General features: G+C 45.9%; 1 protein-coding gene across 1 annotated transcript in view; it reads left to right on the top strand.

Annotated features, from left to right (window-relative positions):
- The window catches only part of SLC26A5 (solute carrier family 26 member 5), a 113,702-nt gene that overhangs the window by 84,789 nt on the left and 3,580 nt on the right, over positions 1 to 25,333 (top strand). The window contains 4 exon segments of the mRNA XM_040412541.1: positions 801 to 907; positions 6,531 to 6,600; positions 8,999 to 9,091; positions 9,216 to 9,326. Coding sequence (XP_040268475.1) covers positions 801 to 907; positions 6,531 to 6,600; positions 8,999 to 9,091; positions 9,216 to 9,326 — 381 coding nt within the window.

Genomic DNA, 25,333 nt, shown 5'->3' with positions numbered 1-25,333 from the left:
GCCTGGCCATGTGCTGGCATGAGCAGGTGGACCTTGCAGGATTTTAATCCATGATGGTGTAGTGTTTTTAATAATGGTAATCTTTGAGACTGTGGTCCCAGCTCTCTTCAGGTCATTGACCAGGTCCTCCCTTGTAGTTCTGGGCAGATTCCTGACCTTTCTCAGAATCATCCTTGCCCCTTGAGGCGAGATCTTGCATGAAGCCCCAGACCGAGGAAGATTGACAGTCATCTTGTTTCCTCCATTTTCTCATAATTACGCCTTCTCACCAAGCTGCTTGCCTATTGTCTTTTAGCCAATCCCAGTCTTTTGCAGGTCCACAATTTTGTCCCTGGTGCTCTTAGGTCTTGACCATGGTGGAGAGGTTGGAGTGTGATTTGATTGTGTGGACAGGTGTATTTTATACAGGTAACGAGTTCAAACAGGTGCAATTAATACAGGTAATGAGTGCAGAGTAGGAGGCCTTCTTAAAGAAAAACTAACTGGTCTGTAAGAGCCAGAATTCTTGCTGGTTGGTAGGTGATCAAATACTTATTTCATGCAATAAAATGCAAATTAATTATTTAAAAATCATACAATGTGATTTTCTGGATTTCTTTTTAGATTCAGTCTCTCACAATTGAAGGGTACCCATGATAAAAATTACAGACCTCCCCATTCTTTGTAGGTGGGAAAACTTGCAAAATCGCCAGTGTATCAAATACTTATTTTCCCCACTGTATATACATGGAGTCTGTTCTACTTGTAACGTTCCTTTTAGAAATTCACAGTAATGTATACTATGTTCTTAAACTTTTCAGGCAATTTGGGTGGTGTCATTTTTGGCCTCAGTTTCCCTTGGTCTTGACTACGGTCTGCTTGTTGCAGTGGCATTTGCCATGATAACAGTCATCTACCGCACACAAAGGTTTGAGCTTACACTTCTTTTTATTTTTTATTATTTTTTCGAGAGTGCACATGCTGGTGTGTTTTATATCTCAAACTAAAGTCCTGTTTACACTGACCAGTATCATTATGCGTCCTTCATTTCTGATTGATCTTAATGGCACAATTAGTTAATGGAAATCTAGCTCTTAGCAATGTTTCCATTCACAATAGTGATTGCTATCTAGTGCATGGTTCATGCGAGGCCCATTGCTAGGCAACAATGACACTTTTCATTGTCCGCAAGGAGCATCATGATAAAAATGAACATTGAATGCTCTTGTGAATATATCTAACAGAAAAAAAAATACAGATAATTTTGAATAATTAGGACTGTGATGTCAACAGTGGTCAGAGGAAAGGTTGGGGCATATATGCTTTCCATGCTAAAGGGGTTTTCCTAAGGATAGGTCATCAGTATCTGATTGATGGGAGTCAGACATCCAGGACCCCCAACGATCTGCTGTTTGAGAAGGCACCGCAGCTCCTGTGAGCGCCGTGGCCTTCTCTCAGCTCACCAAGCACAGTGCTGTACATTAGTATTGCAGCTCAGCCCCATTCACTTCTGTGGGGCTGAGCTGCTCATAGGCCATGTGACCGATATACGTGAAGTCACATGGCCTAGGCCTGTGATGGCTAACCTCCAGCACTCCAGGTGTGGTATAACTATAACTCCCAAGATGTACACTTGCTTGGCTGTTCTCAGAACTCCATAGAAATAAATGGAGCATGCTGGGAATTGTAACTGGAGGTTAGCCATCACTGGCCTAGGCTAATCTGCGAGAAGGATGTGGCACTACTCCAAGCACCAGTGCCTTCTCAAACAGCTGATCAACGGGGGTCCTGGCTGTGGGCCCCCAACCGATCAGATACTGATGACCTATCCTATCCCCTTTTAAAGGGAACCTGTCACCGGGATTTTGTGTATAGCGCTGAGGACATGGGTTGCTAGATAGCCGCTAGCACATCCGCAATATCCAGTCCCCATAGCTCTGTGTGCTTTATTGTGTAAAAAAAAAACAGATTTGATACATATGCAAATTAACCTGAGATGAGTCCTGTCCATGACTCACATACAGAACTCCTCTCTGGTTAATTTGTATATGTATCAAATCAGGTTTTTTTACACAATAAAAGCACACAGCTTTGGGGACTGGGTATTGCGGATGTGCTAGTGGCCATCTAGCAACCCATGTCCTCAGCTCTATACACAAAATCCCGGTGACAGGTTCCCATTAATCCATACAGAAATTTCAGGTCATGATACAGAAAAAATAGGCCTGAACAATATATACAGTAATATAGTATTACATCAGAAATGAAGTAGCCCATCCTCTGAGACAACAATATTATCTGCTTCAATTTACATGTTTACCATGTTATATTTAGTGTTTATACTGCATTACGCTCATTAGTTTTGTTAGCATGCCTCATTCATTTCTTGCTGTCTATATTTTAGTAGTAATGTTGGTAACTACAGCTGGAAAGAGTACTCACATTGTCCACTAGGATTGCTCACATAGTAAAGCTGATGTATGATATTAGACAGTTATAAAGAGTTGTGGTGTCTCTGGAAGTGGCGTTGCTAGGGCTGGTGTCACCCGGTGCGGTAGAAAATGGTGTCACCCCACTCCCCGAAGCAATAATTTTTTAGCCATATATGGGGGCTATGGTGGTGCTACTGCCATAGGGGGCATCCGTTAGCTCAGCAGACCCCCCCCTAGCAGTCAGAGCCTGGTCTCGGGAGGGGCACTTCCAGATTATTTTCTGTCCGCCGCCACAAAACAATGGTGCTTATAGAACCGACTGCACAGTGTAGCGGTATACTGTATATTGTGGGGCACAGTGTAGTGGTATACTGTATATTGTGGGGCACAGTGTAGCGGTATACTGTATATTGTAGGGCACAGTGTAGAGGTATACTGTATATTGTGGGGCACAGTGTAGAGGTATACTGTATATTGTGTGGCACAGTGTAGCGGTATACTGTATATTGTATATTGTGGGGCACAGTGTAGAGGTATACTGTATACTGTGTGGCACAGTGTAGAGGTATACTGTATATTGTGGGGCACAGTGTAGAGGTATACTGTATATTGTGGGGCACAGTGTAGCGGTATACTGTATATTGTGGGGCACAGTGTAGCGGTATACTGTATATTGTGGGGCACAGTGTAGAGGTATACTGTATATTGTGGGGCACAGTGTAGAGGTATACTGTATATTGTGGGGCACAGTGTAGAGGTATACTGTATATTGTGGGGCACAGTGTAGAGGTATACTGTATATTGTGGGGCACAGTGTAGAGGTATACTGTATATTGTGGGGCACAGTGTAGAGGTGTACTGTATATTGTGGGGCACAGTGTAGAGGTGTACTGTATATTGTGGGGCACAGTGTAGCGGTGTACTGTATATTGTGGGGCACAGTGTAGGCTATATGTGTATAACAAACATATTTCACATGAAAACTTAGTTACTTGGCTTGGCCCTTGGGGATCTCTGACACCACTTCCACACTTTGGCCGGGGGCTCGGCGGAGCTGATGTTGTGTTTTTTCCTAATGAGAAAGATTTAGAGGAGGGGCAGAGGGATAGCAGAGCAGGGAGAGGCTGTTGCTGCTACTAGGGGGTCATACCATGGGGGAGTAATAAAGCCCACCATAATGCCCCCCCCCCAGTAGAAATAATTCTCCTTATAATGTGACAGTGCAAAAATACCCCCTTGTAATGCCCCCAGTTGAGCTAATGTCCCCATAGTGCCCCCATAATGTGTCAGTATAAAATACCCCTATATAGTACCCCCAGTAAATTCCCCCATAGTGCTCCTCTCCCCCCTTCCTGCTAGTGCCCCCCATAATGTACCAGTATAAAATGCCCCATATATATTGCCCCAGTAGATGCCCTCAGTGTCCGGCCTCTGATAGGCTGCCGGCCTAGTGTCCCCCATAATGCCCCCCAATAATGTGCCAGTAAGTGTCCCCATAGATGCCGCTCCCCCATCATGTGCCAGTATCAAGTGCCTCTCTCCTCCCCCCCATGTCCCAGTATCATAGTGCCATCTACACCCCCAATGTGCCAGTATCAAGTGCCTCTCTCCTTCCCACCCCCCATGTGCCAGTATCAAGTGCCTCTCTCTCCCCCACCATGTCCCAGTATCCTAGTGCCATCTCCCCCCCCCCCCCAAAAAAAAGTGCCAGTATCAAGTGCCTCTCTTCCCCCCCCATGTCCCAGTATCATAGTGCCTCTCCCCCCATGTGCCAGTATCAAGTGCCTCTCTCCCCCCCATGTGCCAGTATCATAGTGCCATGCCATCTCCCCTTCCCCCCAAAAGTGCCAGTATCAAGTGCCTCTCTCCTCACCCCCAAAAAGTGCCAGTATCAGGTGCCAACCCCCCTCCCCCCCATGTGCCAGTATCATAGTGCCAACCCCCCTCCCCCCCATGTGCCAGTATCATAGTGCCAACCCCCCTCCCCCCCCATGTGCCAGTATAAGGTGCCAACCCCCCTCCCCCCCCCCCATTGGCCAGTATCAGGTGCCAACCCCCCTCCCCCCATGTGCCAGTATCAAGTGCCTCCCGCTCCCCCCATGGCAGTAACAGTCGGGTATTAAAAAAAAAAAAACACTTATACTTAACTCCATGTCAGCGATGCGATGCAGCCTCTTCCTGTGTCCCGCCCTGTATGTCCATATATGGAGTCAGTGCTTGTGTATTCTAATTTTAGCCTGTATTTCAGAAAAGTTTCTGCTGGGATTCGAACCCACGACGTTCTGTATCAGAGGCAAAGCACCTAACCACACGGCCATAAGATCTGCCTTGCTACTGACTGAAAAAATATGAGACTTCTACTGTTATAGCTGGCTAAGTGTACATCTATACACATGACAGCTGCCCTAACACACCCAGCTCTGCTATATCTCAAGATATGATAGATGCCCCAGCACACCCAGCTTTGCTACATCTAATACACATGACAGCTGCACCAGCACACTCAGCTCTAATATATCTCTATATATGACAGCTGCCCCAGCACACCCAGCTCTGCTACATCTATATATCTCTAAGTATTACTATACAGTAGATAGATATATAGAGATATAGCAGAGCTGAGTGTGCTGGGGCAGCTGTCATGTGTATAGATGTAGCAGAGCTGGGTGTGTTTGGGCAGCTGTCATGTGTATAGATGTAGCAGAGCTGGGTTTGCTGGGGCAGCTGTCATATATATAGAGATATAGTAGAGCTGAGTGTGCTGGTGCAGCTGTCATGTGTATTAGATGTAGCAGAACTGGGTGTGCTGGGGCAGCTATCATATATAGAGATATAGCAGAGCTGAATGTGCTGGGACAGCTGTCATAGTGCCCCCCCCCAAAAGTGCCAGTATCAAGTGCCTCTCTCCCCCCCCATCCAAATAAAGTGCTATATCTCTACTATATCTCTATATATGACAGCTGCCCCAGCAAACCCAGCACTGCTACATCTATACACATGACAGCAGCCCAAACACACCCAGCTCTGCTACATCTGTACACATGACAGTTGCCCCAGCACACCCAGCTCTGCTACATCTATATATATCTCTAAGTATTGCTATACAGTAGATGGATATATAGAGATATAGCAGAGCTGAGTGTGCTGGGGAAGCTGTCATGTGTATAGATGTAGCAGAGCTGGGTGTGTTTGGGCAGCTGTCATGTGTATAGATGTAGCAGAGCTGGGTTTGCTGGAGCAGCTGTCATATATAGAGATATAGTAGAGCTGAGTGTGCTGGTGCAGCTGTCATGTGTATTAGAACAGTAGAAGTCTCATATTTTTTCAGTCAGTAGCAAGGCAGATCTTATGGCTGTGTGGGTAAGTGCTTTGCCCCTGATACAGAAGGCCGTGGGTTCGAATCCTGAGGACGGCAATACAAATGACTCGTAAATGCCGGCCCTGCTGGTGTCACCACATCAATGGTGTCACCCGGTGCGGTCCGCACCCCCCCTTGCAACGCGACTGGTCTCTGGTGCTTTGTCTTCAGTACGTTCATATCTGTAAAGTAAGTATCTTACAGATAACAGCATGCAATTTAATAGCTAAATCTACTTTTTATAATACGTAATAAAAGCCATTGATAAGTGACTGGAAGCTTGGCTAGTCAAGTTTAGTGGTTGTGAAGTAATGCAGTAAATGACACAGATTGGCCGTAGATTGCTGTGGCTTCCTTTATTGTCACATAAACTACAGGCTTTCTTATCTTGAGGCATTGACATACAGTTATGTAAGCAGGGAGCAGCTTTCTCTTTGGCTGTTACCAGAGTCTTTTCTTCTAATATGTCTGCACCATTGAAACAAAGAGAAATAATACTTACTAAGGCATGGTGATCTTTCAAATACAATCCCCTTGTGCGGTCAGTTGGAATATTTCTTGACTGCTGTAAACTCCAGCCTGTACTCTGCTCACAGAGTCTTAGGGCAGAATTTGGGTCCTTAGCCGCATGCATATGTATTAATGGAACAACAGCAGATATTCTGATTGTAGGATATGTTGGGGAACTGCTATTTATGCCATCACCTTAATAAAACTCTATGATTTAAGTTTAATATAAGATGACTGTCATTCTTTTTCAGTTCAAAGTACAGAATTCTTGGACAGGTTCCAAATACGGATATCTATTGTGATATAGAAGAGTATGAAGAGGTATGGATGGTACTTTTTTGTAAACTCGTGGAGCAACCAAAACTGTAACCTTAAAATCTCAAGTTGTCTACTTTTGCAGTGACTCTTAAAGGGGTTGTCTCACTTCAGCAAATGGCATTATTATGTAGACAATGTTAATACAAGGCACTTACTAATGTATTGTGATTGTCCATATTGCCCCCTTTCCTGGGTTCATTCATTTCTCTATCATATTATTCACTGCCTGTATCCAGGGGTTATGACCACCCTACAATCCAGCAGAGGTGGTCGTGCATGCACACTATAGGAAAAAGTGTCGACCTCTCTGGTGGCTGAGACCGCAGAACTGCGCATAGGCTTTTTTTCCTATAGTGTGCAAGCATGGCTACTGCTGCTAGATTGTAAGGTGTAACCTCTGGATATGAGCAGTGTATAATGTGATGGAAAAATGAATGAAGACCCCAAAGGAGACAATATGGATAATAACAATAGATTAGTAAGTGTCTTGTAATAACTTTCTCTACATGATAAATGCCATTTGCAGAAGTGACACAACCCCTTTAAAGGGGTTGTTAAAATGTAACTGGGATGTTAAACATTTTTGTAATATACTTTATTATGGAAAGCTCTAACTGGGCATTGCTAAGGAGAGTCTGTCTTCAGTGTTTTACAGATCAGTAAAAACATTTCTATCCAGCCGACCTTTCTGTGCAACAACATTCTGTCATCAGTCTGCTAAAACAATTGTTCATTGTAAAACTTCACTTCAAATGATTGTTTTGGTTAAAATTGCCAGTTTTGATAAACTTTTGACTATGTGACTAGTTGTAACCGAATGAAGATATTTTTTAGGCTGTGCTCGCATCGCACAGGCAGATGCCATACAGTATCCTGGACTGTACTACGCTTTTGCATCCTTTTTTCCCCCCTCCAATGTAAATGTTAAATGTGGGACAAAAATGTGATGTGACTAGCCCCTTAAACTGGTCAACCTTTAAAGCTGCTTTCTGGGACTGCAAAAACATTTTAAAAGGATTTCAAATGAAAAATATTTTTAAAGGATTTCAAATACAAAATAAAATAATTGCCTATATATCCTCCATTATGATTCTTCTTACACTGATTGTTTTGCATAAAGTGCTGCAATCACATCCCTACCTTACAGAAAGTGCACAGTACATAGGAAAGAAAACCAGCTAATTGCAGTAACTTCCAGTTCCATAATACTCACAGCAGCCCTCACCACCTTCTTTGTCACCAGTTTTTTAGCCTTATAGTTGTTCTCAACCTTTTGTCTGTTGGTAGACTAACTTTACAGCACTGCTTTAACCCGGAAAAAAAATCGCTGAAACAATTCTATCTAGGTTGGGTAAGTGTAACTAAGGCTACTTTCACACTTGCGGCAGGACGGATCCGACATGCTGTTCACCATGTTGGATCCGTCCTGCCGCTATTTCGCCGTGCCGCCGGACAGCCGCTCCGTCCCCATTGACTATAATGGGAACGGGGGCGGAGCTCCGGCGCAGCACGGCGGTGCACAGCGAAAGCCCCCAGACTAAAAAGTCCTGCATGTCTGACTTTTTAGTCCGGTGGCTTATAGTCAATGGGGACGGAGCGGCGGCACGGCGAAATAGCGGAAGGACGGATTCGATATGGTGAACAGCATGTCGGATCCGTCCTGCCGCAAGTGTGAAAGTACCCTAAATATATCACAGAAGAAAATAAAATTACCCTCCAAAATATATCATTTAATAAATATACATTAAGATACTCCCACATCAAATAAAGAATCTGTCTTCAGAATACATAAATAAAATATAATATAATACAGGTAGGCATCCACTTAAAGGCTGGAGGATATATCTCTGGATGAGCCGAAAATTTGCCACAAAGTGGTCACTCACGGTTCCGTAGATCACGATATAGGAGACTCACACAGTCACATCAGTCACTGGTTAGATATCAAGGTGCTGCAGCATGGATCAGTCTGTTATGTTGACAGTATCATCCATAGGTGAAGATCCGCCCTTAGGCAGTGGGATACTATCCCTATATGGCTACTGTGTCCGTGCCTAAAAGCGGAGTGATCGCCCCGAAAGGGAGGGGCGGCCCCACTTATTGGTGGCTCACCCTGTACACTAAATCTCCCTTCCTATTATAAGGTTTCCCATATGGTGAATGCCTGTAAATGTTCAAAAGGTCCCGACACGTTTCCCCTTTCTTTGTGTGTCAGGTTCATCAGGGGACTCTGGGGTCTCTAGGGTGCACAATGGCAGAATAGATAGGAGCCAGTGGATGGTCTCACTTGCACTGATTTAACCCACCAACCCCCTATGTTATATCTTTGATTTAATTAGTGCATAAAACTCATCCTATGTATATTTCAATAATGTAGCAATACATTTTTTCTTTTTCTCAGATTAAAGAATATCCTGGGATAAAGATATTCCAAGCCAACACTTCTTTGTACTTTGCCAACAGCGATCTCTATGTCTCTGCCCTGAGGAAAAAGGTATAGGATGGAAGGATGGGTATATCGATTTAGCTTACAGTAAAGGGAGTTGATATAAAATGGTGTTTTAGTTATTTGATTGGTGAAGTTAAACACTTGATATGTTACCTTTTGTCTTTCAAAGACTGGAATTGACCCTGGTGCAATATTAATTGCAAAGAAAAAGGCCCAGAAGAGACATGCCAAAGAAGTGAAAAAATCGACTAAAAATCAAAGAAGAGCCGTTCTAAAGCTTGTAAGTCTGCAGTGTTGCTGCATTAATCCCCACCCTGGTACACATCTCAAGCAACCAGGATACTAAAATATTGTAAGGAGGAATTGAATAGACCCTGTCAAATTGTTAGTTTATACCATAGCCTAGTGTTTCTACAGGACATTGGCATTTGGCAATTTTAGAAACAATAAGGGGCATTTACTAAGTGTTTATGCCACTATTTTGGCCTAAAAAGTAGCAAATTATGCACACGCTATATTGCCCAATAATTTGTTACTTTTCACTTTTCTCATCACTTTTTAAAAGTGACCAGTTTTAGTAAGAGGGGGTGTGGCCTCCCACGGCCCCCCGGATTTACTATCGTTTACACTAGAAAGCTCATAGCTGGTGTAGATTTGAAAGTCTGGTGCACAGACTGCCTGGAGATGCACCATATTTATTAAGAGGCCTGTGCTTCTTTATAAACTCGGCGCATTCTGCACCTACATACTTTATACTAAGATATTCTTGAGGCCCCTTTACACTGGATGAGTATTGGCTGGATAATCGCTAACAAGTGTTCGTAGGAACGCTTGTTAGTGAATATCTGATGGTGTAAAAGCTGCCCCCAATTACATGATTAAGGAAACGCTCATTAATCAGGTAATATGATCGCTTGTACAGACACCTAAATCATCGTTTGCCGGCAGCAGATCATGACATCTAAACAGCACCCTCCTGCTGGCAAACAATGATTCTGTATGGGGACGAGCAATGGAATTAGCGATCACTCCTCCCCGTACTTCACTAATGAGCAGGCAATTGTTGGGAAGAAACGCTTCCTTCCCATCAATCTTCTGCTTAATCTACTAGTGTAAAGGAACCTTTAGTATATTTTCTGTAGTGCCATCATAACAGTGGCCCCGGCACAAGCCAAATGTTAATATACTATCCAAGATTGCAGGAAATGCCAAGGGTTGAACTTTTAGACAGATTTGGAAGGCTGAAAATACCCTTGAAAACAACACGCTCTCTTTTTTTAATTTTTTTATAGTGGTTAGAGCCCTGTTTTCCATTTCATCCACCATGACGGCTACATACAGTGCTGCCTATAATTATTCATACCCCTGGCAAATTTTGACTTAGTTACTTTTATTCAACCAGCAAGTAATTTTTTTACAGGAAATGACATAGGTGTCTCCCAAAGCATAATAAGACGATGTACAAGAGGCATTATTGTGGGAAAAAAATCATTTCTCAGCTTTTATTTACATTTGAGCAAAAAGTGTCCAGTCCAAAATTATTCATACCCTTCTTAATAATCAATAGAAAAGCCTTTATTGGCTATTACAGCAATCAAACGCTTCCTATAATTGCAGACCAGCTTTTTGCATGTCTCCACAGGTATTTTTGCCCATTCATCTTTAGCAATGAGCTCCAAATCTTTCAGGTTGGAGGGTCTTCTTGCCATCACCCTGATCTTTAGCTCCCTCCACAGATTCTCAATTGGATTCAAGTCTGAACTCAGGCTGGGCCACTCCAAAACGTTAATGTTGTTGTCTGCTAACCATTTCTTCACCACTTTTGCTGTGTGTTTTGGGTCATTGTCATGCTGAAATGTCCACTGGTGACAAGGCCAAGTTTCTCTGCAGACTGCCTGATGTTGTCGTTGAGAATCCTCATGTATTGTTTTTTTTTTTTTTATGATGCTGTTTACTGTGATTAGATTCCCTGGTCCATTGGCTGAAAAACACCCCCAAAGCATTAGGTTCCCCCCAGCATGTTTGACAGTTGGGATGGTGTTCTTTGGGTTGAAGGGTTCTCCTTTATTACGCCAAATGAAGGAAACATCATTGTGACCAAACAATTCAATTTTTGTTTCATCTGACCATAACACAGAAGACCAGAAGTCTTCTTCTTTGTCCAGATGAGCTTTTGCAAAGGCCAAGCGAGCTTTTGTGCGCCTTATCCGGAGAAGTGGAACCCAGCAGTGTGCAGTGTCCGTTGGATTGTCTGCCTTGAGACATTGCCACCAGCAGAGCCCAGATTCACCAGGATGGCCTTGGTGGTGATTCTTGGATTCGTTTTCACCTCTCTAACTATCCTCCTGGCCAGCACAGGTGTCGCTTTTGGTTTCCGACCACGTCCTCTGAGATTTTCCACAGTGTGGAACATCTTGTATTTTTTGCTCAAATGTAAATAAAAGCTGAGAAATGTTTTTTTTTCCCCACAATAATGCCTCTTGTACATCGTCTTATTATCTTTTGGGAGACACCTAGGTCATTTTCCGTCCAAAAATTACTTGCTGGTTGAATAAAAGTAACTTTAAGTCAAAATTTGCCAGAGGTATGAATAATTATGGGCAGCACTGTATAAGATTGACCCCTTGACCTCTATAAGGGTAGGAACACAGAGTTTAAAAGGCCACCACCCACTCTCACCCTCAGTGTTTCCTGTCCCTATGGAGCACCTCACAGAGAGACCTCCCGGGGGGAGGTGAAGATTTTATGCCAATTAAATTTTTCGGATACCTTTAAGAAGAGAGGGTTACTTCTTGTCCTCCTTCCCCTCTGCCCTCCTACAGTTGCTACTAAAGCTGGGCAGAGGACATATACGGGAGTAGATTCTCAGCCCTGAACAGCGGGGGCCTGTTTTCACTCCATAACACAAGGTCTCCCTTCCCTTCTGTGAGGAAGCAGACCGGAAAAGAAAGAACACGCTGCACGCTGTCCTGCTCATATGCGCCACAGTCTACACCCTGTTCCCGGCACTGCCAGAGTCTAGAATCACGTGGAGAGCGCGCGCGTGCACACTGGTGACGTCAGACGCTGCGCTGGGTGAAAAAGAGGCTGTGAATTCAACCTGCCGCTGCCTCCACTGTGTTTCCTGCTCCGGAGATAAAATGTCAGCTCCTGATGCCCCTGCAAGCCAGATGGATATCGCAGACCCCCCCCCCCCCCCCTCCCCTCCCCTCGGCTACTCCTATCGTGTGTTCCCCTGTGGGGAAAATATCTGTGACCTTGCATATTTCATGTGTTTTTAAAATCTCTGATACCTGGTTGCTCCTCTCTTTATAGGGAGTGAAAGAGCCCAAAATTAAATCCAAATACACAATATGCGCAACTTGTGCAAAAAGACTCCCTGTAAATCGCAAAAAGAAGCTCTGCCAGTCTTGCATTAATGAGCTTGTAAAGGAAGAGCAACCATCTATCCTTATGGAGGTTAAATCTATGATTCAAAGTGAAATTAAATCCTCTTTGGCCTCCCTCAAGTCTGTCCCTCCTATGCCTCCTGACAAAAAACCTAAAATGTTGATTCCATCCTCCTCTAGACAGAACCTCCAAAGCTAAACTGTGCGTTTTCTGGCGAATACGTTTTTGGGCCAGTACTAGATGCAATCGTAGAGAAGGCTGCTGACAAAAAAAGGGGTCCCCAGAAGAGAACAAGAAGTAACCTTTTCGTCTCTTTAGTTCACAATCAAGATCCTACAGGGGAAAGGGAAAATCGGGACGATGGAGCTATCGTAAAGGGGGAAAAGGCAGAGGGTTAATCCTCAGAACAAACAAAACCGAAAAACAATGACGCCAGGGTAGGAGGAAGGTGTCACGGCCTTTGGTTTGCGCTGTGACACTGTTGCCACACTTGCGGTTGCCCGCGGCAACGTGATGCTGTGAGAGCATAAGGTGGCAGTGTCTCGGCCTTCTGGGTGATTGCCGTGACATGGTTGCCACGCATGCTGTTGCCGGTGGTAACGTGTGGTTTGGCATGCTTGTGTGTGCACTTCCCCTTTAAGTTGTAGCCTCCCTCTGTCTGGTGCTGTAAGGGTTAACTCCCTGACTGGGTGTGGTCACTAGGGTTTTATCCCCTGTGGCTCCCTGGCTGGAGTCCATTGTACTTCAGCTGTTGTTGGTGCTGGAGCTCTGCTCCAGTCCAGGCTGTTCCATCTGTCCAGTGAGGGCCACCCTTGTGGTCATACTGTCATGGTGCGGTGTCAAAGGGTAAAAGGGAATCAGCCTGGCCAAAAGGAGTAATAAGGGAGCAGGTCATCTCCTTGCAGCCTGGCCTCTGATAGAGACTCCTGTTCCTCCATTACTGGGATAAACGGGTCGTCTCTTCCCTGCTCCTTGGTGAGGGATTACCAGGGCGACTTAGGGTCTCTAGGAATCCTGAGTATGAGTCGTCCTACCATCGGGGTCCGCTCATACGGTGAGGAGTCAGGGAGAGGATTAGGGATGCTGTAGGAGGTGACCTGCTCCCTTATTACTCCTTTTGGCTAGGCTGATTCCCTTTTACCATTCGACACCGCACGGTGGGGGGTTTCCCCCACTTCCCACCGTAACAGAAGGTTGAGAAATGTTCTATCTACGTGGGAAGACCAAACCCAGAATCTCTGGGCCTTAGACATCGTAAAAAATGGCTACAGGATAGAATTTTCCTCAACCCCTCCAAAAAGACTTCAAATAACATCCCACAGTCAGAAAGTGTTAGCAAAAATTTGGCAGGGAGTCCTAGACTTGAAAAAAAATCAGGCATGGTATTAGAAGTTCCCGAACCAGAAAGGGAAAGGGGCTTTTATTCAAACTTATTTTTAGTCCAAAAACCCCATGGATCTTCCCGTACTATTATAAACCTAAAAGGGCTAAACAAATCTCTAACCTACAGAAAATTCAAAATGGAGTCAATTTCATCAATAATTCCCCTAGTCAAAAAAGGAGCATATATGACATCCATCGATCTAAAAGATGCCTACTACCATGTTCCCATCTATCAAAAGTCACAAATATACCTCAGATTTGCATTTAAAGATGAAGAGGGCATCGTCAATAATTTCCAGTTCACTTCTCTACCATTCGGTATATCATCCGCCCCAAGGGTGTTCACGAAGCTGGTAATAGAAATGATTTTCAAAATTTTTTCCCTATTTAGACGACTTCCTCCTAGTAGGAAATTCAGAAATGGAAACGTCCAGGCAGACCAATTACGTGATACAAGAAATCTCAGAATTGGGCTGGTTGATAAATGTGAAAAAAATCTTGCCTAGTTCCAGCGACAAAAATGAAGTTCTTAGGGGTAATGCTAGATTCAATTACCCAGACTTCATCTCTCCCACAGGAAAAGTTGGAATCTTTCAGGGAGAGAATAAGGAACTGCCAGTCTCAGAAACAGTGCTCTATCAGAGGGGCCATGAGCATCTTGGGAATGATGACATCATGCATTATAGCCGTAGCATGGTGTCGGGCTCACACCAGGATAACACAAACCTGGATTCTAGGGAAATGGGACAGAAAACAGTCCTCCCTAGGCAAAAAGATAAACGTCCCTTACCACGTAAAGTCTGATTTGAACTGGTGGAAGGAAAGGGAAAATCTGTCAAAAGGTGTAGCCTGGCTAACAGTTCCAGAAATTCAAATTATGACAGACGCAAGTGGCATCGGATGGGGGACAAAAGTGGCCTCCTCAAGCTGGCAGGGCAAGTGGTCAGACGAAGAGCAGATCATCAAACTACAGAGAACTGCGAGCGGTCTGGGAAACCCTAAAAGTATCTCAAGACATGTTATTCAAAAAGAATCTGAAAATATTTTCTGACAATACAACTGTGGCCTATCTAAAACACCAGGGAGGCACAAGATCTCCAAGCTTGAGGGGACTGGCAGAAAAAATATTATTCTGGACAGAAAAGAATGTCCTTTCAATTACAGCAATCCATCTCAAAGGTTCAGAAAACATAGAAACCGATTCTCTCAGCAGAAAAACATAAGACCTAGGGGAGTGGTCTCTAAGTCGAGACATTTTTTAGAAGATTTACAAAAGATGGGGAGTACCTCAAATAGACCTATTTAGCTTCAAAAACAAATGCGAAAGTAAGGCGTTTTTGTTCCTTAAATCCCAGAGAAGAACCATGGGCTGTCAACGCTCTCTTAGTGAGGTGGACTTGGAACCTCGCATACGCCTTTCTTCCCTGGGCCTTAATCCCTCGGGTCTTGCAGAAGATATTAACGGACCCAGTAACGGTGATACTAGTGGTCTCCTACTGGCCCAGGAGAAGCTGGTTCTCTATCCTAAAGGAGATGGCTGTGGAAGAACCATGGAAAATACAGGGCCTAATCCTTCACCAGGACCCCAGCCTGTTCAAGCTATCTAGATCCTGAAAGCAAAATATTAAAAAGTAAAGGGCTTTCGCCAAAAGTCTTTAAAGGGCTTCTGTCACCCCCCAAACACCAATTTTTAGTTTTTGACTTAATATATTTGCTAATGTTTACAGATTCGATATATACCCCTCTTACCTCAGGCTGTGGTGTAATTTCAGTAAAAATCGGACTTGAGTGATATGTAAATTTCTTCACTACCAGCAAGTTGGGCGGACTTGCTGGTAGCCGCCGCATCCTCTGTCTGAAAAAACGCCCCCTCCTCCACTTGAATTGAAAGGGCCAGCGAGCGCTCTCATGCTCCAGCTGGCCCTGCCTGCAGCTCAAATCCTGCGGCGTACCGGTCGTCATTCGGCGCAGGCGCTCTGAGAGAAGGACGCTCGCTTGGCTGCTCCTTCCTCAGTGCGCCTGCGCCGATGATGTCAGCCCTACACCCAGTCTCTTCCGGGTGTAGGGCTGACATCATCGGCGCAGGCACACTGAGGAAGGAGCAGCCAAGCGAGCGTCGTCCTCGGTACGGCGCAGGCGCGGGATTTGAGCTGCAGGCAGGGCCAGCTGGAGCATGAGAGCGCTCGCTGGCCCTGTCAATTCAAGTGGAGGAGGGGGGCGTTTTTTCAGACAGAGGATGCGGCGGCTACCAGCAAGTCCGCCCAACTTGCTGGTAGTGAAGAAATTTACTTATCACTAAAGTCCGATTTTTTACTGAAATTACACCACAGCCTGAGGTAAGAGGGGTATATATCGAATCTGTAAGCATTAGCAAATATATTGAGTCAAAAACTGAAAATTGGTGTTTGGGGGGTGACAGAAGCCCTTTAACCACCTCAGCCCCCAGTGCTTAAACACCCTGAAAGACCAGGCCACTTTTTACACTTCTGACCTACACTACTTTCACCGTTTATTGCTCGGTCATGCAACTTACCACCCAAATGAATTTTACCTCCTTTTCTTCTCACTAATAGAGCTTTCATTTGGTGGTATTTCATTGCTGCTGACATTTTTACTTTTTTTGTTATTAATCGAAATTTAACGATTTTTTTTGCAAAAAAATGACATTTTTCACTTTCAGTTGTAAAATTTTGCAAAAAAAACGAGATCCATATAGAAATTTTGCTCTAAATTTATTGTTCTACATGTCTTTGATAAAAAAAAAATGTTTGGGTAAAAAAAAAATTGTTTGGGTAAAAGTTATAGCGTTTACAAACTATGGTACAAAAATGTGAATTTCCGCTTTTTGAAGCAGCTCTGACTTTGAGCACCTGTCATGTTTCCTGAGGTTCTACAATGCCCAGACAGTACAAACACCCCAAAAATGACCCCATTTCGGAAAGTAGACACCCTAAGGTATTCGCTGATGGGCATAGTGAGTTCATAGAACTTTTTATTTTTTGTCACAAGTTAGCGGAAAATGATGATTTTTTTTATTTTTTATTTTTTTTCTTACAAAGTCTCATATTCCACTAACTTGTGACAAAAAATAAAAAGTTCTATGAACTCACTATGCCCATCAGCGAATACCTTGGGGTCTCTTCTTTCCAAAATGGGGTCACTTGTGGGGTAGTTATACTGCCCTGGCATTCTAGGGGCCCAAATGTGTGGTAAGGAGTTTGAAATCAAATTCTGTAAAAAATGACCTGTGAAATCCGAAAGGTGCTCTTTGGAATATGGGCCCCTTTGCCCACCTAGGCTGCAAAAAAGTGTCACACATCTGGTATCTCCGTACTCAGGAGAAGGTGGGGAATATGTTTTGGGGTGTCATTTTATATATACCCATGCTGGGTGAGAGAAATATCTTGGCAAAAGACAACTTTTCCCATTTTTTTATACAAAGTTGGCATTTGACCAAGATATTTATCTCACCCAGCATGGGTATATGTAAAAAGACACCCCAAAACACATTCCTCAACTTCTCCTGAGTACGGAGATACCAGATGTGTGACACTTTTTTGCAGCCTAGGTGGGCAAAGGGGCCCAAATTCCTTTTAGGAGGGCATTTTTAGACATTTGGATACCAGACTTCTTCTCACGCTTTGGGGCCCCTAAAATGCCAGGGCAGTATAAATACCCCACATGTGACCCCATTTTGGAAAGAAGACACCCCAAGGTATTCAATGAGGGGCATGGCGAGTTCATTGAAAAAAAAAATTTTTGGCACAAGTTAGCGGAAATTGATTTTTTTGATTTTGTTCTCACAAAGTCTCCCTTTCCGCTAACTTGGGACAAAAATTTCAATCTTTCATGGACTCAATATGCCCCTCAGCGAATACCTTGGGGTGTCTTCTTTCCAAAATGGTGTTATTTGTGGGGTGTTTGTACTGCCCTGGCATTTGAGGGTCTCCGCAATCATTACATGTATGCCCAGCATTAGGAGTTTCTGCTATTCTCCTTATATTGAGCATACGGGTAATGAGATTTTTTTTTTCCGTTCAGCCTCTGGGCTGAAAGAAAAAAATGAACGGCACAGATTTCTTCATTCGCATCGATCAATGTGGATGAAAAAATCTCTGCCAAAAAAAGAAAAAGGAGGGGAAAGGCGTCTGCCAGGACATAGGAGCTCCGCCCAACATCCATACCCACTTCAGCTCGTATGCCCTGGCAAACCAGATTTCTCCATTCACATCAATCGATGTGGATGAATAAATCATTGCCGGGATTTTTTTTTATATATATACAAAGTGTTTGCCAAAGTATATGAACACCGCCACCTCCTCAGCTCATATGCCTCGGCAAACATATCTTTTACTGCAGAGGAGAAATCTCGTCTTACAGCGCCGCATACACCGACTTGCGTGTAATCTGACAGCAGCGCAATGCTTCTGTCCGAATGCACATCAGTGCTGCAGCTGGTCGATCGGTTGGTCCACCTGGAAGGTAAAAAAAACAAAACAAAAAAGAAAAAACCAGGCCGCAAAGCAATAACTTTATTAACTTTAGAACAGAACATATTAACTTTTTTTAACTTTTTTAACTTTTTTACTTACCGGTAATTTTTTTTTTGTTTAGTTTTTTTTTACCTTTATAGAACAAACCTCTCCTTCCCCATGGGACAATGTGCAAAGCGCAAATCGCCCAAAGATGTGGCGAAGTACGTTATGCACTTTATCCCAGGTGAAAGGAGAGGTTTGCAGCAGCTGAGAGTAAAAGGGCCCTAATAGCCCTGTGTGCCTGTCCTGTGAGATGCAATCCCTATGCTAGGTGTACCTGTGTGTGGTACTTCCGGAAACACTCACCAAAGCATAGGGCAGGGTGGTCAGGACAGTCAGGACAGAAATAGCGGGTGTCACGCCTTATTCCACTCCTGCTACAGACACGACATCTTTTTCGGGGTGACGGTTGGGTTGAGGTACCAGGAAGGATAGGGCAGGGTAGTCAGGACAGAAATAGCGGGTGTCACGCCTTATTCCACTCCTGCTACAGACACGACATCTTTTTCGGGGTGACGGTTGGGTTGAGGTACCAGGAACGACACTGGGGAAATGTCGCTCGTGTAGACGGCTAACTACACTGGTGGATGGGGCCACGGAACCTCCTGGGTAAAGGAGGTTCTCGATGATCTCTTCCTGGAATTTGAGGAAGGATCCCGTTCTCCCAGCCTTACTGTAGAGAACAAAACTATTGTACAGCGCCAATTGAATTAAATATACAGACACCTTCTTATACCAGCATCTGGTTCTGCGGGAAACTAAATACGGAGACAACATCTGGTCATTGAAGTCCACCCCTCCCATGAGCGCATTATAGTCGTGGACACAGAGGGGCTTTTCAATGACACGGGTTGCTCGCTCAATTTGGATTGTCGTGTCTGCGTGAATGGAGGAGAGCATGTAAACGTCACGCTTGTCTCTCCATTTCACCGCGAGCAGTTCTTCGTTACACAAGGCAGCCCTCTCCCCCCTTGCAAGACGGGTGGTTACAAGCCGTTGGGGGAAGCCCACGCGACTAGTTCGCGCGGTGCCACAGGCGCAAATCCGTTCTAGAAACAAATGCCTAAAGAGGGCCACACTTGTGTAAAAATTGTCCACATAAAGATGGTACCCCTTGCCGAATAAGGGTGACACCAAGTCCCAGACTGTCTTCCCACTGCTCCCCAGGTAGTCAGGGCAACCGACCGGCTCCAGGGTCTGATCTTTTCCCTCATAGATCCGAAATTTGTGGGTATAGCCTGTGGCCCTTTCACAGAGCTTATACAATTTGACCCCATACCGGGCACGCTTGCTTGGGATGTACTGTTTGAAGCCAAGGCGCCCGGTAAAATGTATTAGGGACTCGTCTACGCAGATGTTTTGCTCAGGGGTATACAAATCTGCAAATTTCTGGTTGAAATGGTCTATGAGGGGCCGAATTTTGTGGAGCCGGTCAAAAGCTGGGTGGCCTCTGGGACGGGAGGTGGTGTTGTCGCTAAAATGCAGGAAACGGAGGATGGCCTCAAATCGTGCCCTGGACATAGCAGCAGAGAACATGGGCATGTGATGAATCGGGTGCGTTGACCAATATGACCGCAATTCATGCTTTTTTGTCAGGCCCATGTTGAGGAGAAGGCCCAAAAAAATTTTAAGTTCGGAAACTTGGACTGGTTTCCACCGGAAAGGCTGGGCATAAAAGCTTCCCGGGTTGGCGGATATAAATTGTGTGGCATACTGGTTGGTCTCTGCCACGACTAAGTCCAAGAGCTCCGCAGTCAAGAACAGCTCAAAAAATCCCAGGGCCGAACCGATTTGAGCCGTCTCAAACCGAACTCCAGACTGGGCGGTGAAAGGGGGAACTACAGGTGCGGCTGAAGTTGGTGACTGCCAATCAGGGTTTGCCAGCACCTCAGGGATTCTAGGGGCTCTACGGGCCTGTCTGTGCGGTGGCTGCGACGGGGTAACTAGTGCACGTGCCACCGTACCAGCTTCAACTGCCCTTCTGGTGCTCGCCACATCACCATGTTGTACGGCAGTGCTGGTACTAGGTCCAGGGAGGGCTGCGCTGCTGGTGTATGCCTCACCACGTGATCCGGCAGCGACAGCCCCACTCTGCTGCTCTTGAAGCGGATCCTGCATAACCTGTGGTCTAGCGACACGGGGCCGGGTACGCCTGGTGCTGCCAGGGACCTCAACCTCCTCGTCCGAACTTTGGGTCAGAGAGCCACTGCTTTCTACAGGTTCATATTCTGACCCGCTAGATTCATCAGATGAGGGTTCCCACTCCTCATCCGACTGGGTCAGAATCCTGTAGGCCTCTTCAGAAGAATACCCCCTGTTTGACATTTTGGACTACTAAATTTAGGGGTATTCCCTGAGACTACCCAAGAAAAAAAGCAAGCCTGTCTTACAAAGGGGAGGCTAGCGAAGTACCGGAGGCCGCTGCGGTTGATAAAAAATATCAAAACTGATTTTTTTATCGCCGCAGTGCGTGTCAATTGAATGTGCAGTGATCAAAAAAATATATATTTTTTGTCACTGCGGTGGGGCGGGCGTGGGTGAACGCACGTGTGGGCGACCGATCAGGCCTGATCGGGCAAACACTGCGTTTTGGGTGGAGGGCGAACTAAAGTGACACTAATACTATTATAGATCTGACCGTGATCAGTTTTGATCACTTACAGATACTATAAAAGTACAAATGCTGATTAGCGATACGCTATTCAGCAAATAAAAGTGACTGCGGTGCGGTGGGGTGGGCGCTAACTGACGCTAACTACCTAACCAAGGGGCCTAAACTATCCCTAAAACCTAACAGCCAATACCAGTGAAAAAAAAAAAGTGACAGTTTACACTGATCACTTTTTTTCCTTTCACTAGTGATTGACAGGGGCGATCAAAGGGGTGACCAAAGGGTTAATTGGGGTGCAGGGGGGTGATCAGGGGCTACAGTGAAGTGTTTGGTGTACTCACAGTTCAGTCTGCTTCTCTGCTGGATCCAACCGACGAAAAGGACCAGCAGAGGAGCAGAGAAGCCATATAACAGATCATATTTACTAATATGATCTGTTATATGACTTTTAATTGGATTTTTTAAAAATCGCCAGCCTGCCAGCCAATGATCGTTGCTGGCAGGCTGGTGACGAACTTCTTCTTTGAATTTTGCCGGCCCGCGATGCGCATGCGCGGGCCGGCTTGGAGCGAAACCTCGCGTCTCGCGAGATGACGCGTATATGCGTGATTGTGCGCAGCGCTGCCACCTCCGGAACGCGAATCTGTGTACAGCGGTCCAGAGGTGGTTAATACATTGAAATCTAGCAGGAAAAAAAGTCACCTCGGCTATATATCTCAAAATCTGGAAAATATACTGTAGTTGGCTAGGGGAAATCTCCCCGAATAGGTCACCCCCATGTATCCAGAAAATTTTTGATTTTCTCCAGAGGGGGTCGGCCTTAGACCTAGTACGCTAAAGGTCCAGATGTCCGCCTTTGGGGCCTTCTATGACATGGACTTAGCGAACCATAGATGGATAAAAAGATTTATAAGAGCTGCCTCCAAACTAAGACCATCTCTAACCCCAAGGGTTCCCCAGTGGGATTTAAACTTGGTCTTGAGAGGACTAATGAAGTCTCCGTTTATCAGACATTTCAATTAAACACCTTTCATTCAAAGCAGCATTTTTAATAGCTATAACATCAGCTAGACGCCTTGGAGAAATTCAGGCCCTCTCCTGCCGAGAACCCTACTTTTCAATTTTTCCGGACAGAAAAGTAAGAGATTAGATCCGGGTTTTCTTCCAAAAGTGGTCTCAAATTTCCATAGAGATCAGGAAATCGTCCTACCTTCCTTTTCTACAGCTCGTGTGGGTTGCATTTATAAAAAAAAAATATATATATATATTTTTTTTTAAATGACCCACCTCCCTGATATGCTCAGGTCGTCTCCCTCTTGCCGGGATCGCCTAAGCACTCTTTCTACGCCTTTTCACTGTTGTCCTTGTGTCCTTAGCCACTTCCTAGGCCCCTGATTGTTCATGGGGCATGGTCGCTTGTCTTGTTTTGTCTCATTGTCGTCCCCTGGTTCGCCCAGGGCACAGTTCGTTCCTGGTACGCCCAGGTCCTCCTTGCCCTACTCACCTTCAATTGGTACGTGGGTCTCCTCGCACCTTTCCACCAGCTGGCAGTCCTGCTGTCTGGTCTAGCACAGCCTACGGGGCAACTCTTCCGCCTGGTCCTCAGGTTTCTTCCACGCTCTTTGTCCACCTGGCTCACAGGTCCGTTATGTAATTTCTTCCGCCCTCCGTGGGCCGCTGCTACGCGCAGCTTCTGTCTCGTCACATTGCAACGCTCCAATCTCTCCCTCCTACCACCTGGTACGCTCAGGTGGCCTTCTTCTGTCAATAACCAATCTGATACGCTCAGATCATTTATTTGACTCCAGGGGGTGCGCCCCATCCTGGCCAGTTCGCCTGGCTCAACAGGTCTGGGGTCATCCCTCGTTCTGCACTCAAGTTTTCGCCTGCCCCCTTTTTCTTTCAGGTTCTAGCCTTTTCCCAGGTTCCAGTTAGTCCTGTCCAGGTAAGTGCTCACTGACATCCTCAGCGATCCCAACGGGTCAATGTTTCTCGGTTAATCAGATTCTTCATCTATCCGGGCTGGTCGATTTTCCTGCTAGTCCGTGTTACGGTGTTCTGTATTCGGGTACGTTTATATCTTCGCGCTTGGTTGGCAAAGGCGGACATCGTGGATGCATTCAAGCTTCTCCCCATCCAACCTCAGTTGTGGCAGTACTATGGCATTAAGTGGGCCAGCCAATATTACTTCGCCAACAGGCTCTAAAAGCAGCCCTTGGTTGTTTGACCAGTTCGCAAAGGCGCTATACTGGATCTTGGTCTATCACTGCGGACTGCAGACGGTCATCCATTACCTGGATGACTTTCTGATCATTGAGGGCCCACAGGACAGATCAGGCAATCTCGCCACCCTCCTTGAGATATTCGTCAGTCTAGAGGTTCCGGTCGCCCAGGCCAAAACTGAAGGTCCCACCACTAGGGTCACATTCCTGAGCATCATCCTAGATTCCGTCAGAATGGAAGCCAGCCTCCCGGAAGAGAAGCTCGCCCAATGCCGAGAGGTTATTGCCCACGCTGCCTCCTCCGGGTGCCTTAAAAAAAATTGAGTTACAATCTCTTCTGGGCCGGCTCAATTTCGCCTCTAAGATCATGCCCCAGGGCAGGATGTTCGTATCGAGGCTACTCCAGCTTCTTCCCTCGGCGTCCCGATCAGGACAGCGTCATCCGATTGGACAGCCACGCAAAGGCGGACCTGGCCATGTGGGAGTTGTTCCTCTCCCGGTGGAATGGCATCTCCCTCTTCGTCCCTCCTTCCCTACTATCTTTTCGGATGCAGCCGCTTCCTGCAGCTATGCAGCTATTTAGGGTCACCATTGGCTGGTTGACCATTGGCCCACGTCCGTCCTGGCGGATGCCGAATCAATCAGCACCTCCTCCCTGTTGGAATTGTACCCCATTGTCGCAGCCGCTCAGGCCTGGGATCATCAGTGGGCCAACACGCCGGTGATGTTAGTCACCGACAATCAGGCCCTAGTTGACATCTTAACCAAAGGTAGGGCTAAGTCCCAAAAAATAATGACACTTTTGCGCCGGCTGGTCTGGCTTGCCCTTTCTCACAATTTCCATTTGCACTGCAGCCACATTCCTGGCCAGCAAAACATCGCTGTAGACGCATTGTCCCGATTTAATTTCCCCCTTTTTTTCCAGGTCATGCCCGAAGCCGATCCTCTCAGATGTCCCACCCCGGCATTCAGTTCCCTGACCATGGACTAAGTGCTCTCGTCTCCTCAGCAAGGGGCTGGTGCAGCAGTCACTCGCCCTAAAAACGGCCAGGAACTACCGATCTGGCCTGATAACCTACCAGGATTTTTCCAGACTCCACCCGCAGGGCGAGCTAGCGGACATCCCGTACATCATGGCCTTCATCGCCCATTGTCATCACCACTTACATCTCTCACATAACACCATCAAGTTGTACCTTGCGGGCGTCCAACACCACGCCATGCTCCGTAACCAGAGAGGGGGCTCCATTTTTTCATCGCATGCAGTCAAGGCCACCTTGCGTGGGGTCCAGAAAGGCAGGGTCAACCCCCCTTCCCGCAGACAGGCGGTCACGGGCGAGATGTCCTGGAGGATGTCATCAGCCCTTGATGGCAACCCTTTTGGGCCCTTCTCCAGCTTGGTCATCAAAGCTGCCATGTACCTGGGCTTCTACGGGTTCCTTAGGCCAGGTGAATTCACTTGCAGCTCAGCAGGGCGCAGCGGTCTGTTAAAGGAGCAACTAGTGTGGAGCCAGGGCCACTATACGCTCAGGTTATTGTCCACTAGGACAAGCCAGACAGGTCCCCCAGTCGAGGTGAAATTCTTCCAATCCTAGCAATAATTGGTGCCCGGTACAAGTCCTCAGGCAGCTCATGAACGCCATCCATGAAGCTCCCCCTAACAGCCCACTGCTACCTCATCTCAATAGCCCTCTCACCTCTGCACAGTTCATATGTCACATCCGTACACTTGCATCAGGCTTAGGTTTCGACCCTAGCTCAATCTCTGGCCATTCCTTCCGTATCGGAGCCGCATCCGCAGCTTCCAAGCACAGGGTCCCCGCTCATGTCATCCAGAGAGTGGGACGCTGGCGCTCGTCATGCTTCACCAGGTACATACCAAACCCACAGTTAGAAATTTCGCAAGCTTTTCATTCTCTGGTATTGTGATTCAATAAAGTCCTTGCATTAACTACCTTGGTTTCCTTTTTGCCCCCTTATAGGCTGCTCTCGTACCCGGCTCCAGGCACAACTCAGCCGGTTAGATGTTGAGACGGGCACGCCTGCCCGGGTCCAACTTTTAGCCACAACCACAAATATATATATATATAATATAGGTTTGCACCCACTTTGGTAATTTGTAAACTGAGGGTGAGAGTGGGTGGTG

Source organism: Bufo bufo, chromosome 1 (genome assembly GCF_905171765.1).
Source record: "Bufo bufo chromosome 1, aBufBuf1.1, whole genome shotgun sequence".
Classification (NCBI taxonomy): Eukaryota; Metazoa; Chordata; class Amphibia; order Anura; family Bufonidae; genus Bufo; species Bufo bufo.
Note: the sequence above shows the minus strand (reverse complement) of the source record. Positions and strands in the feature narration are given on the sequence as shown.